The 19322-nt window shown below is 33.4% G+C and overlaps 1 protein-coding gene across 2 annotated transcripts in view; it reads right to left on the minus strand.

Annotated features, from left to right (window-relative positions):
• The window catches only part of LOC149953702 (tetraspanin-9-like), a 40329-nt gene that overhangs the window by 17547 nt on the left and 3460 nt on the right, over window positions 1-19322 (minus strand). Inside the window, exon 1 of one of the 2 annotated variants that reach the window (XM_090168908.1) lies at window positions 1527-1746. The exons of the other annotated variant lie outside the window; for it this stretch is intronic. Coding sequence (XP_090025034.1) covers window positions 1527-1537 — 11 coding nt within the window. The 5' untranslated portion in view covers window positions 1538-1746. Of the gene's footprint in view, window positions 1-1526; window positions 1747-19322 lie in introns of those variants that run through there. 2 annotated transcript variants of the gene reach the window in all.

Consider the following 19322-nt stretch of genomic DNA (forward strand, 5'->3'; position numbering starts at 1 on the left):
ATTATATCTACTTTTATATTTGTAAATTTTCCATAGGTAAGGGTTTACTTTTACTACAGAAATACATGGTTTTCTAAGCATTTTTACTGTAATTTAAAAATTATTCAATAATATTATCGTGGGAAGATGGTAGCACGATATCATCCCTAAAGATTCTTAGTCGAGTAAAATCTTGAAGTAAATAATAAGTGTGGAATGCATTCAGTGTTCGAAATTTTGTTGAAAATATCTGTAGCGGTGGTTATACCCCTAAAATGTTACTTTCACTCTAAGGCACCGGAGTGTCGCGGTTAGAACACTTTACAGGCGTTTTTAGTTCAGAAACAGACCAAATATCTTTGAGAGATTAGACAAGTTAAATCTGTGCAAAAACCTCGTCAAGGAGTGTCCCTGGTGTTTACAAGCAATAAACAAAGTTACGGGGATTTCTGTACGCTGTCTTAAAAATAAATAAATTTTGCATTTTAATAAATATTCCCAAATCTAAATATCCAAACTATTCAACCATATTCAGAAAATGTCTAATTTGATTTAATAATCAAAACGGTTAAAGCATATCCTAAATTCTTGGGCGACGAATAAGAAGCTAAATGGCACTCAATGAAAGCAAAAATATCCAAACTATTCAACCATATTCATAAAATTTCTAATTTGATTTAATAATCAAAACGGTTAAAGCATATCCTAAATTCTTGGGCGACGAATAAGAAGCTAAATGGCACTCAATGAAAGCAAAAATATCCAAACTATTCAACCATATTCAGAAAATTTCTAATTTGATTTAATAATCAAAACAGTTAAAGCATATCCTAAATTCTTGGGCGACGAATAAGAAGCTAAATGGCACTCAATGAAAGCAAAAATATCCAAACTATTCAACCATATTCATAAAATTTCTAATTTGATTTAATAATCAAAACAGTTAAAGCATATCCTAAATTCTTGGGCGACGATTAAGAAGCTAAATGGCACTCAATGAAAGCAAAAATATCCAAACTATTCAACCATATTCATAAAATTTCTAATTTGATTTAATAATCAAAACAGTTAAAGCATATCCTAAATTCTTGGGCGACGATTAAGAAGCTAAATGGCACTCAATGAAAACAAAATACTAGTGTTGTTTATTTTCCGGAAAAATAAAATGCGGAAAATTTTCCGCAAATCGGAAAAATAAAAATTGAAACATAATGTTTTTACTTTTTTATCAATATAAAATGTCTAATATCAGTAAACATACTACAAAACATTAATAGTGCTACATTATTAATCAGTTTAGAGGTTTAGTTTTACTTTTAGATTCGAAAAAATGAGGCGAAAATGCCGCTTTATTTCAATTTGCAAACAATATATTAGACTAATCACGGAATGAACACTTTTTTTTAATTTTTCCCGAAAATTACTGAAACGTTTCCGGAAAAAAGGCCTCGGTCATTTTCCGCGGAAAATTTCCCAGCTTACAACACTACAAAATACCTTTTCTTAACTATGTGCAAAGCTAGATTGTTCACAAATCGTAAACTTACGAATTAATCATTTCAAATTTCTTATACTTCTTCGTTTAATGTATGTTAATCCCAAATGTAGAAATCGTCAGCGCGGATCGAAACCGATGTTTTTCTGTTACTCGCAAACAAGTCTCTCCTCTGTGGATCAATTTTCTCAAGTTTTATTCGATGGAAGGCAAACTCTCAACTGTCGCAGTTCAGCTCCGGGACCTTTTCGCTTCATGGCGTGTCCTTCGGATTATTCGCGATTTGAAGGTATCCACCCCCGCCGCCGTAGCCGTTGCGTGTCCGCGTGACGTCAGCGGATATCACGTGGAAACCCCTCCCCCTTCCGGTACGCTTGTTTGAATCACGGATGTACTGTAAGTACTGTAGGCGACGAGGCGATATGAGACTGGCGGAAAGTGTTCTTTTACCGTTATTCCAAGTAATTTCTGATTTTTTTTTAGTGATTGTACAAGTTTTCTTAAATTGGAGTTCACGTCACCGTGTTTTGGCGGTGGCAAATCAATGATCATAACGGTGCTGTTTTATTACATATGAGGTGTTTTAACTGTTACGTACGTTTACGACGTGACTGGTTTTTCAAAGCTCATGATTTCCATTTATTTTATCCGGATGTAATATTTGAATTAGCAGGAGACGTCGCCGAGGCCTACCATATTCTTAGGTTATTATTATTATTGTTTTTTTTTAAATAAAATTTAATAAAATTGACAAAAACATCGATTTATTTGATTTAAATCGTAGATTTTTTATTGTAATAATTTTTTAATGAGGTATTTTTTTAAGAGCAGCCACCGATTAGATGGCGCCACTATGTACTAGGGGAGTTGAACAACTACCAATGGGAAAACGGATGAAAGATTATTGCCCTTTACTTTTCTTTTCTATTGGCAATGAACGATCGTGATCTGCCTTCCCATTGGTGGAAATAGCTTAACTCCCTCTATGTCAGTGGCTCCATCTAATCGGTGGGCGCTCTTAACATTTTTCCTCACTCTATTGATTTTTAAATATTTTCTATTTTTCACAAATTTACGTGTAATGTCCCCTAAAATTTCAATTAAATATCTGAAATACCGGTAATTTAGTTGCCACATAAACAATTTTTTATCAGTCTCATAAATACATAAAAGTACAATAGTTGCTTAAAATCGTTGATTAAAAATCATTTGTTTTAGATCGCTGATTTAGAGTTCAGTAATTAAAAATTGTGCTCGCAGCCAAATGATGGCGACTTTTGATAATTCAAATATTTTGATTAAATGAATGTTCCGGCAAAAATTCAGTCCGCTAGCAATTTTACCAAAGTCTGGCCAAAATTTTGACTTAAGTTACAAGTCTATTAGTAATAAATTCCAGCTTTGAGCCGGACGATTACGTTGACATTATTTCGAGCACTATGAATTTTATCTGGGAACCGCCAGCCAATCAACTTATCTGAAACATTTCCTGATAATGCGAAACTTCCGGTTGCATTTATTTACTTTCTATCCCGGCCTGGAAATGGAACTTCACGATGGATTGTGTATATTATCCTGCTTAGTGGGAAGGAACAACGTCATTTAAATAAATACTTCTTAAGCCCACTCTCGAAATAGAGCGTAGGAAGTGCTTTCAAAAACACTTTTGTTCTGGTCTACTTTGGATATTTTAAATATAACTTTTTTTACCGGCATTTGAATCGTTGGAAATTTATCCAGCGTAACAGGTACTTTATTCCGTGAGTTTGAAATAATTGAATCCAAGTATTATTATTATTCATGTTCTGAGACGTGATAAAAAATCAAATGGAGATTTTATTTAAGATTGTATTAAAGTATAATTATTTAATTTCATAAAATAATAATAATTATTATTACAAATTTACAATACGTAATAAATGATCCTTTTAATAAAATAATATGGTTGTATATGTTAGATTGATTCTATTTCCACAAATGATAAAATCTATCATATATTTGCGAATGTTTGTTTGTTTGTCTGTCTGTCTGTCTGTCTTATTAAAGTGGTTCACATCTTTGCCTTAGAACGACTAAACTTTGACCAATTGTACTCAATGTACAAAGTAAGCACTATCGTAAGCCTGGGTTCCTCTAAGTTTTTCATTTATTTTCACGTTCTTCGGTTTCCCCTTTCCACAAAACTTGTAGAGGTTAACGGTAATAGTTAGTGTAGGGAGCTGTTGGCTCGTGTGGCATGAAGGGCTTGCCACCACCCTCTATTTGGAATGCTTATCCTGCCGTATCACGTATGGTAAGATCACTCTGACGGCTTTGGCCCCGCCTACGAGAGGAAAAATCCCCTTTGCGCGCGATCCCTTCTCACGTTGTTGTTTGTTAAGTTAACATAGTGACGTCAAAAAAAACCGTCAGCCACATCGAGGCCAAAATCTGCCGCGATTAGCATTCCAAATAGAATTATGGATTCTACGCATTGTAATCCGGCCCCCTGTTTAAGGTCACTAGATGATTTGGGCCTTGGGTATTAGCATAGTTGATTATTATTTAATATTATTATTTTTCGTGTTTATAATATAAATTAAAGACGTGAAATTGGTAACCATAGTGATCTATGTTGGTAATCTTAAAAACGGCACGCGGCGAAGCCACGTGGATTTATCTATTTTCTTAGCTGGTGCAAACTGCACCGCGACAATAGTAAAATATTCCAGCTTATCATATAGCGTATTTCATATAAAACAGCGGAAATGTGTGAATGTACGTTTTCCCGTTAGGCGAAATTAATTCTAATTTCCCCGTTATGACGTCGTAACTATTTCCTGTTCCCTTCGTAACTATTTCTAACCGTCCCGACGCGCCTGGCTGACCTCAAAAATTCGGTGGGAAAAATAGAAACGCTTTTTCCACCGAAAATAACGCAATTGTTTTTACCATTTTATTTTTCCGCGCGTGTAATCGTTTGTCGAATTGTCTTGGTGCTTAATTTGGCCGTGATATGAACGTGAAAATAGATTTCGCGTTGTCATCAATTACCTCTCTACATTTCGTCTTCCTTTCTGTAGCGTATACGCCCCCGAACTGTTTAAAAATAGCCAGCTTTACTTTTGGTTCTTAAACTTTGTTTTTTTTATATTATTTTTAGAATTTTTTTGGGACTTTCATGGATAATTTATTTTAATACGTTAATATCATTGTAGTGTACAATTAGTGTATTTTTGTGTATTTATAGTAAATTGTAGTTTTGTATAATTTTATTGAATTTTCATTTGGTATATTTATAATAAATTTAGTTTGGTATATTTATAATAAAATTTAGTTTGGTATATTTATAATAAAATTTAGTTTGGTATATTTATAATAAAATTTAGTTTGGTAAATTTATAATAAAATTTAGTTTGGTATATTTATAATAAAATTTAGTTTGGTAAATTTATAATAAAATTTAGTTTGGTATATTTATAATAAAATTTAGTTTGGTATATTTATAATAAAATTTAGTTTGGTATATTTATAATAAAAGGACGTTTAGTATATTTATAATAAAATGTAGTTTTGTATATTTATAATAAAATTTAGTTTGGTATATTTATAATAAAATTTAGTTTTGTATATTTATATTAAAATGTAGTTTCGTATATTTATAATAAAATGTAGTTTCGTATATTTATAATAAAATGTAGTTTCGTATATTTATAATAAAATGTAGTTTCGTATATTTATAATAAAATGTAGTTTCGTATATTTATAATAAAATGTAGTTTCGTATATTTATAATAAAATGTAGTTTTGTATATTTATTTTAAAATGTAGTTTCGTATATTTATAATAAAATGTAGTTTCGTATATTTAAAATAAAATCAGTTTCGTATATTTAAAATAAAATGTGATTTCGTATATTTATAATAAAATGAATAATCGTATATTTATAGTAAAATGTAGTTTCGTATATTCTTAGTGAAATGTAGTTTTATATATTTATAATGAAAAATAAATAAATTGAGCATAAAACTGGCTCCTTTTAAGTTGAAGTTCGTTACTCTGTTATTAAATAATTTACTCAACGAGCTTTCAATACGTTGCCATAAAGCATTTTTTGAGGAGTTCCAATTTAATTTACTTAACATTTTAATTTAATTAATTAACTGAAAAATTAAAATATAATTTTGTATATTTATAATTTTATGTGATGAAAAGTAACTAAATTTAGAGAACGGCTCGAAAACCAATAATAACGCAAAATCCACTTTAATTAAGTTCTATATTACGGAACCTCTAAAGTTCAAATACCCCTTTTCAAGTTGAAGTTCGTTGCTCTGTTATTGTGTAACTTACTGTGCAAGCTTTTAATACCTTCGCATAATCCGTCTTTACCGTGTCTAGCTAATATCAAATCGTAACTAAGTAAAACCTATCGGGTTAACTTTAACTGCGTTTCCATTGGACAATATTTTTAATAAACAGCGAGGTAATGACTTTTTTTCGTGTTCCGCGTTGGACTCTACATTCCCAAAGAAATTAAATACTCAAAGTATACATACATAGAAAATACTTTCCGCTAAGACCTTCCAATGGAGTTCAACAAACCGTTAATGATCATTTTCATCGAACCACCGCTAGATGTCGTTCTTAAATTTGTTTATTCCCGCAGGAAGGACCCTAGGCTTAAACTCGTACTCCGTTCTCGGGCGAAAAATAGCTTATGGCGAAAAATTAAGTACCCTTCTAGTATTCAATAAAGCCATTAGCCGACACGCGAACTAAATAACGCTTTTTGTTTGGATCGCGACATCCGCCATCTTGAGGGTCCGTCATGGAGAAATTTCCTAGTTAAATGCGCGAGTTACCACCCCGTCGTATTGAAATGAGAACTTCCACGGACAACTACGTTTCGCAATGATAATACTTGAGTGTTATTTTTCTGTATTTTCGCGTGCTTTATTCCTATATACGCATCTAGACCGATATAAAAGTTGTTTTGTCTCAAGCTAACGACGATTCCTAGAAAATGAGTAGCTTTTTTCCGGGAATCCTGTTACCAAGGCTGCGGGTTTAGTTGGATTATATCGCGTCTTGGCTACTTTCGCGCGGTTCAACCTTTTGAATCAAATAGTTCGTGGTGTTAGCTAGAGATGCCTTAATTATGTATTTGGCTCGTGTCAGTAAGCAGCATGTGAAAGTTGTTTTGGGAACGAATATTTCAGTCCACAAGCAATACGCCATATTTTTTCCTTTTAAACATATTTAGACTATTTTGGAGATCCACTGTGGCACACATTTGGGGATAATCATTTTTAAAAACCCAACGAAATGAAAACAAACACTTTATGAGTAATTTCACGTTCGTCACATGTGTGGGGATAGCATATTCGAACTCAGGACGTAGTGGAAACAAACGCTATATAATTAATTAAGTTGATGACTTATTGTGGTACACGTTCGTCACACGTGTGGTGATAGCATATTCGAACTCAGGACGTAGTGGAAACAAACGCTATATAATTAATTAAGTTGATGACTTATTGTGGTACACGTACGTCACACGTGTGGGGATAGCATATTCGAACTCAGGACGTAGTGGAAACAAACGGTATATAATTAATTAAGTTGATGACTTATTGTGGTACACGTACGTCACACGTGTGGGGATAACATATTCGAACTCAGGACGTAGTGGAAACAAACGCTATATAATTAATTAAGTTGATGACTTATTGTGGTACACGTACGTCACACGTGTGGTGATAGCATATTCGAACTCAGGACGTAGTGGAAACAAAAGTTTCACCTTTTTTGTACACTGATTAAGTAATTAGTAAACGATTACAGTGATTACAGATAGAATAATTGCAGGGTAATTTCGGAGCGTTTACAGTTTATTCCGGAGGGATTTCGGTGCGTTTATCGTAATCGTTCAGACAGAGTGTACACTGATTACGGCAAATGGACCAAACATAATAGTTTTCCTAATAATTCTAAATATTTTACGAAATTACGCAATGAAGCTACACCGCAAAAACTAATTAACTTAAAATTGGCTGAAGCGGTGCCAATTTCAGGTCGTCATTTGAATCGAAAACGTTTTTGACACCATTTCCTCGTGAGAACGAAATTCTAAGACTCCGAAGGTCGAGTTTTGAAAACCTTTTATCTCGTGATCAACTCGTTTTCGTCTTTGAGACGTTTGTTCCGGTACTTTTCGGCGCGTGCTATCGTTGCTACGGGTGACCTGCCCTTTGTATTCTTTCTCGAGAAGAGTGAAACTACTTTCTTGTTTCATTTATAGGGCCGGCAAAGAGGTCACTAGACCCTCCCACGAAAGTTCTAAATTCGTAAAACCTTAACCCCAAAACGCCTACTAATCGATTCAAGGTTCCACGCAATGTTCCCAGATCTAGAATGAAGATTGAATATTTTCACTTGTTTTTACCCCCTCGTGCCAAATTCGTTAATCACTTAAATAATCAGTTGTACAAATCATGAAATCCACAGAACGTCTTTCGATAAACAGTATTCAGGTGTACAAATGTTTTACGAGTGATTACGACCAATCACTCCAGGCTTCTGCTAAACCTGGTGGCGGAAATATTGAAGTTCATACCCCCTTTAAACTAGTGTTTTAAGTCGGAAAATTTTCCGCGGAAACTGACCGAGGCCTTTTTTCCGAAAAAAAATAAAAAACGTTTTCATTCCATGACTAGTCTAATATGTTGTTTGCAATTCGGAAAATTTTCCGGAAATTATCTGGAAATTTTTCCGCATTTTATTTTTCCGGAAAATTAACAAACTCTAGCCTGGTTATTGATTTGTTTTTTTATAATAAAATTGCCAAAAAAACTATTTATTTTATTTACATTGTACGTTATTTATTGTAATAAAATTTTTAATCCTGCAAAATTGATTAAATATTTGCGTGTAATATAAACTAAAATTTAAATTAAACCTCTGAGTTACATTAACTTTGTATTGGTCATTTAGTTTGCTCTGAATTGACATTGCTACCGAAACACTTTTTCTAGTTTCATATTGCAATAAGCCTTTCTATAAAGTCATTACGCTTGCCGAACTTGTTTTAATGTATCGCTTTCGTCACGAGATACGTAGCAGTTCAGTTCAGTTTCGAAGTTTAGATCTTTATAAAAAGGGCGACTCGTCGAATTTTAATTCGTGTCTTGCTCAACTTGCTAAAATGTTCCACGCGCTCTTTATTATTTTAGCGTAAAAGGCTCGTGCATTTTTTCATTTCAGGGAGCACGCGTGAAATCGCTCGAGCCCGTTAACGCTGAAATATCAAGACGCGCGTGGAACTTTTTAACAAGCTGAATAAGACATAAATAGAGTTTATGCTAGCTTCTATTGGCTGTCATAGCGAAACGTCACTTCTACGTCACGAATGACGCGCCCGATACATCTAAACAAGAAGGCCAATGTTACTTTATAGAAAGGCCAATTGAAGTTGATTTTAAAACTAAGAGTTGTTTTTACAAAATATAATCATATACCTTAAATTAAATACCAATGCCTAATTAATTAACGTTCTATACGAATTCCATTAAATTTTATCCTTATAAAACTTTATTAAAACTTCATAATATTATTATATAATATATTATTATATTATATTATATTATATTATATTATATTAATAAAACTTTATTTAATCTCACGAATAAAATTTCAACCAGATTTTGAAAATTAGCAGGTACTCGCGAAAACGGGTGGGCAGCACGTGCAGATAAAACAGTCCGGAAATAGAATTGGAGGCCATGACAAATAATGATTGGTCGGATAGATCTGTTGGGAAACTGACTGAAAGAAGCTATTTGAATTTCGAGTTGAACTGTTCAAATGGATTCTGTGGCTCTTTAACCTCGACTTCTATTAAAAAATTATTTAGGGGTTTAAATATTTAATATTTAATATTTTCCACAACTCGCAAATAAATTTGAATACAAAATATATATTTATATTTTAGGGATTTAAAGGGACATAATACGAAATTGTGAAATTTCTGTGTTCGATTCAAACTACTATTTTAGCAGTTTGAACCCTTCTACAAGGGCTTACAGCTACGAAATATTTTCCACAACTCGCAAATAAATTTGAATACCAAATATATATTTAAAACTACACCACACCCAATTAATCTAAATTACCCTATGAATAAATCATTAAAGCCGACTATTAGAATTGAAAATAGACCCTTTTAAACAAAAGGTACGTCGCTTTATTTCGGTTTCATTAGCCCCAGCACGGTGACTTGATGAAATAGAAATCCTGTGTAAGCTATGTAACTTCCTCTTTCGAAGCTGCCTACTACAATGGCCCGCTCATTAATTAAATTTAAGGGGGGATTTCCTGCAGGCCGTATATTTTATGTTGAACAATATGTTGTTTTGGGAAATATGTTGGATGTCTATGTTTTTTGGGAACGCCAGAATGTTTCCACTCTTTGCGGGAAGCGTAGACAGTACGCCGTGTAATATACGATTTTGACCCATATAACATTTTATTTCTTGGCATATGACAGATATATTTTATAATTTATTGTATTTACGATTCAACCACAAGGTTTGCCAAGTTTTTTTCCAATCTACCTTATATTAATAATTTCAAATCCATTAATTTTGAGCAATTGTTCAAACCTATTCAAGGGATTATTTATTTGTTCGTGGTTTTGCAATAGAAAAGTTTAAATCTTATTTATTATCAATAATTTGCCAAGTTAGCGAGTACCACGAGTAGACTCAAAATCCTTTTGGCGCGTTTGTGTGTTTTCTACTGACGTGACAACTAAAGGTGTAATTAATTGAAAATTTTGATGTTCATTTAAACAATAATTTGCCCTAACTTTGTATAAGTTCCCTCACGGGTATATTGGAAAAATTTATTTAATCCATGATTTTAAACGTTTTTGAACTCGACGTTCGCAGTTTTTGGAAGTTTTAATAATTTTTTTTTTAATATTTGGGTTACTGAAAATGCACACGCCTACCTTCCCGGCCTGTGAACATGATCTACTACGTAAGCTCCACCTTTAGTTAGCTCCACCCATCTAATATCGGTCGTAAGAACGTTTTCTTTTATTTTTCGACGAAACATGTATATTTAGATAACGATTTTATTTAATTGATTATTCATAAATGGGAAAAATAGTTGGTAGATTCTCAATTACCGCGCGAAGAAAAAACATTTAAAAAAAAGTCCCCGAGAGATGGCGTTACAGTTACAAATTTAATCGCGATAGTAAACTTGCACGATCGTGTTGACTCGGACGTTCTCAGTAAATTTAACACGTTCTTGATTTTCAGTTTCACAAAGCAATGAAATATAATACGTGATTTAGTGAGCTATTTAACAATTGTTTTAAACGAACCGAAAGCGACGTATAAAATTAGAAATATTTCCTGTTAGTGGAAATTAAACAATGCAAGCATTACAATGTCAATTTGTACGAAACTTCTGTTGACTAAGCTTTATTAGCTCGAAACGCCTGAGTCAATCGCCACTACATTTCATTTTCATTTCACTCGGCCTTCGTGGAATTCTGACGATTACCACAGTAAAATTGACTTCCGCCTTGGACTCTCGTTGGACATTTACATTTATGATGAATACCGCCACTCTTTACCATTCACGTTGCAGGGTGTACTCAATTACCTAGAAGTGTGTCCCCAATGTCTGTGTAGACCAGCGCCTTAATTTTTCGAAAAAGTCTTACTAAAAATATATATTTATTCACTATTTTCGAATTAAAGCCATTTTCTCTATGATTGTAAATTTCTCTATTTTAATTATTTAATTAGATGTATTTAGGAGTTTATTTAAATTTAACATCGTAATAAGGAACTAACTTGCCTTGTACAAAAAATATTTTCACCCTCAAAATTCCATAATTAGACAAATTTTTACTAAGATAAGCTGAAGATGGCGCTAAGCAACATTGGGGAGCTTTGCTATTTTACATCGGCACGCGACGCATGCTCCTAGACACTTGTTAATAGAACGCGCCACGGAAAGCCCCCTAGTGCTATATAGCGCCATCTTCATAGAAAACGGAGTAAAATTCTTCCTCGGTAGTTATAGATTTAAATTTCCTTATATAGTGCCGGATACTTCGTAGTTTTAAAAAATACTTAAGTTTTTATTTTCAATTTAACAAGATACATACATAAGCAAATTTAAATCTATGATTAGTAATTACCATGTCAAAAAATTAAGTCTAGAATTTTTGATCCTCAGTAGTTATTTATTTATATTTTTATTACTTGGTTAGTTATTTAATTATAACCAACCAAAGCTAAAAAAATCACAAAACTATCCAAAAAAATTTTTCCCCCATAAAATAAAAGTTTAGCACATCTCATAATTTGTAATCGTTTTGCAATGTTACCCCACATATTACCCATACCCTGTTTCAAAACGGCTATACCCGTCAAAAAGGTGACGTTTGTCATTTATACCGGATCGTTATTCATTTGACACTTAGCAATTCCTTGGCAAACGGAACATCGAGATACGTGACTTTTGAAACAAAAAAAACCCCAAGTGTTATTACTTCAAGCGGACTCATTTATTTAACTTTAAATATTTGTCTTAAACCTTTTTTTACGATATTACCATTATTTGTTAATTATTATCAAATTATTATGCTAGATAGAAAACAAATAAGCAAATAGTTTTTCTCAAATTGGGATTTTTAGACTTGCTTGAATTTTGCTCTCATCGCGATGCAAGTAGAGGTATACCGTACCTCTGTAATAACTTATTTATACACGCAACAGCAGAAAATGGCTGTTTGTTTTGTCCCAGCCAGCTACGGTCGTAAAATGGCCATTTCATTACGTAGCTGTTTCATTCGAAATTCCAAAAATGAGGTCTCTTTGCGCGTTCGCGATAGAAGCTGAAGTTGTTTGTATTTGTGTGACGCGGACAGTGACCTTTGCACATTTCCACTAATAACGGGAAAGAGCTACAGGTTGCCCGTTCGCAAATGAAATGGTCTATTTAATTTAGATGCTCATGGTGGCCACGTGATCAGTGACGGTCTATGTTACTTTGAGGCTCTAGGCGCAATTTCCTCATAAGGCACTTTTAAGTATTTGATTTTTTATTGCTGTATAAATTTTGAGGCCACCAAAGACCACAAAGGCCTAGGCGCGCTCCTAGTGCGCCTATTTGATAATGCAGGATCCTGGGGAGTTTCGCAACTTTGGCCTCGTGATCTGTGACGTTAAATAATGTCATGGCGGACTTTTCAGGGTGGGGCCATGGATTAAATAAGCTTACAGGGATAGTTCTCTGGGGTACAATATTCACTCCAGACGTACCCTGGTGGCCAGAATTGTCAACGACCGGAAGTCTCGATTTTACAGATACACGGCGAGGGGGGGGGGATTGCAAAAGGGGTGCAATCGCGATTGATGAAATTATTATTTTTGTAGGCCAAGGCCTATTTACAGTTTGAAAACCTATAAACAATTTAACGAAAAATTAGGTGATATACATAAATGGCTAAAAAACAATATCAAAAAGGTCGCTTACAGTATTTATTTCCCACAATTAACCAGGACGTTCTATAGGTACTGACCACGATTGAATATTTCAATTGCAAATGTTATATTAAAACAAACCGTTAGAAAAATATTAAATTCGCCAAAGATTCAAGATTTTAATGGACAACTTGTAAAGAAGATGCAGCCCTTTTGCAGCAGGGCGGAGCCGCCGCAAGATGGCGACGTTTCAAGAAATCTTGTTCCGGATTTGTATCGGTAAAGGGGGTAAAATTGAGGGGACGGTAATATCTGGCAGCCTCGTATGAAACAAACTTCTTCAACTCGTAGTATAGTAAAATAGTAATATTAGAGATAACTATCCCTCAGTGGCGTAGCGTGTATTTCTTCCACCCGGGGCAAACCCTAAATTTTCCACCCCCCCCCCCCCTATTTTATAAATAGGTGAAAATTCTGTGATACTCTGTTGCTCTGTTGATTGCAAAAGGATTCAAGTCGTTTAAAAATTAAAATTTTACTCTGCGTGTCTTTCGCAACGCGAACTTTTTAATGCAATGGTCAATATTAATTTGTACTTCTTGTTCGATTGCCAAGATACCTTAAGATTTGTTAAAATCTACCCTTGAGACTTAAAAATTAAATGTTAAAAATTAAAAATTAAAAAGTAAAAAATATATTAAATGTTAAAAAAATTAAAAAGGTGTAAATAAAAAACGGTTATAAGAGATAAGAAAATTGAAACGAGAAATTTGTAATTTAGTTTGTTAAATCATACAAGAAGAACACCGCTTGACGAGGGGTCTCGAACCCGAAAGCTCCGGGAATATGTATAAATTTTAAATTTTAAAGATTTTAATAAAAACACCATGAAGTATCAGTCGTGATTTTAATACTCATTATAATTCTCCCAGGCTACTCCACCGCCCGATTTCGTGGGGGGTGTTTTGAACCCCCCCCCCTCTTGCGGCGTGGACATTTATCGAAAAAATGAATAATAAATTCTAACCAAGAATGTATTTATTTATACTCAGGGAGAATGAATATGTCGAGATTATTTTTAGCGTTTCTCCAATTCCACCCGTTGGGCCCCCCGGTATGCTCCTCCGCTTTAATAAAATCAAATAATACTGCAATCTCATTGGTTCTTAAAAATGACGTTTTTCGACGCGTTTAACGCTGCAGCGAGGACGCAAAAAATAAGACCGCCTCCTTTTTCCCTCCCTCCTCTTAGCGCGACGGGGTTAGGGGCTCAACGTGTCCGTCGATAGTCTCGACATATTCATTCTCCCTGAGTATAAATAAATACATTCTTGTTCTAACCGTGTCGATGAAAGATGTTTCTAAGATGTCATTTGCCTCTTCATTTTGCAGTTTTGTTTTTGGCCCGACACTTTAAAAGCTACATCTCGTGCCCTTCGCTAGATGTCGCTAGCGTAGAGTGTAATTTAGGGTGATTATCATACGAATGACCATTAGTTACAGCTCCGCTTAATTATCCAATATTATACGGACCAAGTGTGCTTTTAAAGACGTAATGGCGCAGTCAGTCGACGACCAATTTAAGACGAAGAAAAAGGGGGGAGTAACGGGGGGAGGTAACTATAACATTCCGCGCCACTGAATTCAAGGTCTGCCTCCGTCTACGCGAAGGTTCCAATTATCTATGCTAATTTAAAAAGAAATATAATTTACTTTTACGACTCATATAACAGCCATTTAAAATAAATCCATAATTTTAAATTCTCCAAATGAAATTTCTGAAAAAACAGTAGAACCGAAAATTTACTGATTGTGGTTCTTCATTCAGGTAAAGAGAAATTTGTAATCTGAATTGAAATCTAAATTTGCTAATATCCCATCCTATTATCATTGAAATATCAAGAATGTTAAATTAATTTCTAGCTTGCGATATGATCTCAAATGATAAAAGTGTTCTGAAAGTGCTCAAGATTGGTTAAAAATTATTAACTTGGAAAAATGCTCAAGGTTTAAAAATTACTTGCTTGGATAAATGATAAATTTTGCGAAAACAATTTATTGCTTGAGAAAATATTCATGAATGATATAAAAATTCCTAATTGGGAAAAAGGTCACGAATGTTGAAACAATTCCTTGCTTGGAAAAATGGTTACTAATGTTTAGACAATTCCTAACGTGATAAAATGGTATCGATTGATAAAAACCTTTCTTAAAAATGTGACAACAAATTCTTGCTTGCGAAAATGGTCACAAATGTAAATCCAAATCCTAGCTTGCGAAAATGGTCACGAATGTGAAAACAAATCCTAGTTCGCAAAAATTGTCAGGAATGTGAAAACAAATCCTAGTTCGCAAAAATGGTCACGAAGGTGGAAACAAATCCTAGTTTGCAAAAATGGTCACGAAGGTGGAAACAAATCCTAGTTTGCAAAAATGGTCAGGAATGTGAAAACCAATCCTAGTTTGCAAAAATGGTCACGAATGTGAAAACCAATCCTAGTTTGCAAAAATGGTCACGAATGTGGAAAAAAATCCTAGCTTGCGAATTTAAATCATAATTTAATCATTTTTTATCTTTATACAGTCAAAGCTACATATTTGAATTTAACAATTTTTATTAATGATTAAATCATTCGTTGGTGTACTAATAATCATGGCAGTGATCTTCAACTCGGAAATTACCCCCACGATTTAGAAAACCAATCCTAGCTTGGGAAAATGAACACGAATGCTAGTACCAAAATTACTGTAACTTTTTTCCTTAACGCATCCCTATCAATTAAAACAAAAGAACTATCAATTACGGCAAATTGAATAATGTCCACAGGGGAATAAACCTACATGAAACTTAATTCTTTCATGGACAAAAATGAAAGACTGTTGAAGAAGAAAATGGGCTTCAGGGCCCTTTCGTGAAAAACTATTATAATCCACCAGGAATCAAACTGCAGTAATGACACTTCAAGCGCTTATAGCAGCCCCAAAATTTCCACTCCCTCAAGGTTCCACTTTTTCATACGCCATGACGCGAAAGCTCGCCGTTTGGAATGGACGCCGTAGTCCCCGTTGATAACCCAGGGGTACGAAATTAAAATAAAAACGCCATGATGAATAATGTCACTCTGCGAGGTCCTTCGCCAAATTTCAACAACTGGCGTCATCGCAATAAGCGACTATAAATGAAAAAAACACATGGCTACGTGGAAAACGTAAACGCAATAATGTACAGTACGCGGGCATTGTTTAAAGAGATTAAGCACCTACGCGTTAAGCCCAAACGCGGAACCTTTTGAAACGCGTTTCCAGACGTTTACGAAAACCTGTACCAAAGCTTTGTGGAAGCTAACGCGTTTTAGTTCAACGAGTTGCGGTTAAACTCTCTAGTAATGGTCCCATTACAAAGTGCACTACGATCGATAACTGACGCGTGACAGTGAAGCATGCTGGCAACAAGCTATAATAACCCAAACAAACTCCGTATTCCAAAGTGAATATGAAGGGCGGGGAACGGGTGAAGTTTGCTTGTGCGGGTTGTTTTCAAACTCCTTCATTTGGCCAAGCCAAGAATAGTTTGTGATCTGACTACCAAGTTAGAAACGCGAGCGAAAAAAATATTCCAGATGTTTGTCGCGCGTCAAAATGCAAATCAACTATTTATCTTGTCCTAGGCCTAAAACAATTTGCCAGTTTTAATAGTATTTTTTTTTAAATATATAACCCATGATGTAATACTGTCCCTAAGATGACTATGTTCGAATTTTCCAGGGCACGAGAGAGGGGAAGGAAATACGTCCCCGGCGCCTGTTTCAATCGCTTCGGAAGCGTCACTTTTAGGGAATCAATGAGATACCGTGCTGATTTGTTTCAACCAATGAGATACCGTGCTGATTTGTTTCAACCAATGAGATACCGTGCTGATTTGTTTCAACCAATGACATACCGTGCTGATTTGTTTCTTTTAATAGAAAAGTTGCTTACATTTAGAGCATGATGGGGATTTGGAACAACGCTCAAAATCGTCTTGACATAGTCATTAACTCTAGGTAGAAATCATTTTATTCTTGATATAACTGAACGGATAATTTCATTGTTGTTTAACTGTAACAAAGTTATAGCTCGAGCTTTTGTGTGAATTACTCAATTTACGCTAATTTACGAAGTAAAACCAATTGGTTTCGGTCCTATTTTAGCGTCGTTAGGGAGGTATTGATAATTTACACTTTACATCTTGAAAAATTGGGGTAATGACTCTCAGATTTGACCGAAATAGCTCCTTTTTTGTTATGGAAATTATCATAGAAGTATTGTCCGTAAATTGTGAGGTGATTGATCAACCAAATGCCCTTTTTTAAGAGACGTAACGAAGTATCTTAAAGCCAAGTTTCCATCAAATAGTTAACTTTTAAACTAAACTTAATGATCTAAAATTTAACGGAACAAGTTGATAAAATCTCATCTCTAATGATATTTGTTTATCGTTATCAATTTTGCTTATTTTATGTTATAGATTTTTAATATTTTTGGCCTATTTTTCTTGATTAATTATTTGGGTGCAGAGATAATTTAAACTTAATTAATCTTAATTAATTACTATTTTAATGTATTTTAATATAAATGGGCATTGCCACAGAAATTGTTTTGTAGTAAATATAATGAAGAATGCAAATCAATGATTTTTGGATTTTGATTCTAATCAGACTGCGCTGGTCGTTCATCTCACTAGTACACACGCTTCCCTCATTTTATATAGTACGCGAAAAACTCGGTTACTTATCCTATTTTTGCGTCCTGATATTCCAAATACCTAGGGAAACCGTTGCTCGTAAATATTGTGGGCCGAATTATAGGCAAGGCGTTAGCAACCGAACAAAAAATATCTCATTTCGGTAAAAGCCCTGAGGCTCCGCGTGATGCAACGCTATTAACGAGTATTAGCCAAGGCTTAATAAGAACCGAATTTGTTTGTTGAAACCTCGCCGTTATGAAACGAAAAATGCACTTTGACACGATAATTTCCGAGCAGTCTATTTTAATTGTACTTGTTTAAAATTGACCTACAACTGTCTTCTATCGAGAACGGAAAACTAAATCATAATTGCGTACGATTGAATGTGACGCTTAAAGCTCGTCTTGCATTACCGCGTTTTCCACAGTTCTTGTTTAAACAATTTCTGTTTAATTTTTACAATATTATAAATAAGCAGTCTTAAATGAGGAAGTAAGAAGAAGGTAAAGGACGTTTTTTGAATTACCAAATAGACTACCATTTATGGAATTAGATAACGAAAATTTAGTTTACCTTTTTTTGGGAAGGAAAGTTTAATAAAATGTTTTCGAAAAGGTATCAAAACGGTATCAAATTTCATAAAAACAAAAACTTCCTTAATTCCTTTAACCTAAAAAATAATCGGACATTTCTTTGCAAGGTCAACCGCTATTTTCTTACGTGTTGGTGTCTTGAAATGGGTCATCTTTGAGAATACGGAGGTTAGCCCACCTTTTAATGAGAGGGGTTTTCCCACTTCTTTGACGAAATTCAAAGAGTGTTCTAAATGTACGTTTTTTGTATAGAAAATGCGGTCAGTTAAAAAGTTATGTTTGATTTTTTTTAAAAATGGTATTCGAATGTCAATAAAAATTAATCTTCAAATATTTTAAAAATTTTATTCGAATGCTATTAATTTTTTTTTCATTTTTGTAAAAAGTTGTAATTGAATAATAGTAAAATTTAGTCATTAATTTTTGTAAATATTGTATTCGAATATTAGACAAATTAATCTTTGAATTTTTGTAAAATGTTGTAATTGAATAATAGTAAAATTTAGTCATTAATTTTTGTAAATATTGTATTCGAATATTAGACAAATTAATCTTTGAATTTTTGTAAAAAGTTGTAATTGAATAATAGTAAAATTTAGTCATTAATTTTTGTAAATATTGTATTCGAATATTAGACAAATTAATCTTTGAATTTTTGTAAAATGTTGTAATTGAATAATAGTAAAATTTAGTCATTAATTTTTGTAAATATTGTATTCGAATATTAGACAAATTAATCCTTGAATTTTTGTAAAATGTTGTAATTGAATAATAGTAAAATTTAGTCATTAATTTTTGTAAATATTGTATTCGAATAATAGACAAACTAATCTTTGAATTTTTGTAAAATTTCTTTTCGAATGCCATTCATATTAAACTTTTAAAACGAATCTATAAAGTTTTGTAAAAATTTTATTCGAATAATAGTAAAAAATAATCTTTAATTTTTCAAAAATTGTATTCGAATGATATTACAAATTAATCTTTTAATTTTAGAAAAAGTTATATTCGAATGCCTTTAAAAACTAATTGAATTTCTT

The sequence above is a fragment of the Leiobunum rupestre genome, chromosome 3 (genome assembly GCF_980474605.1).
Source record: "Leiobunum rupestre chromosome 3, qqLeiRupe1.1.hap1, whole genome shotgun sequence".
In the NCBI taxonomy this organism is placed as follows: Eukaryota; Metazoa; Arthropoda; class Arachnida; order Opiliones; family Sclerosomatidae; genus Leiobunum; species Leiobunum rupestre.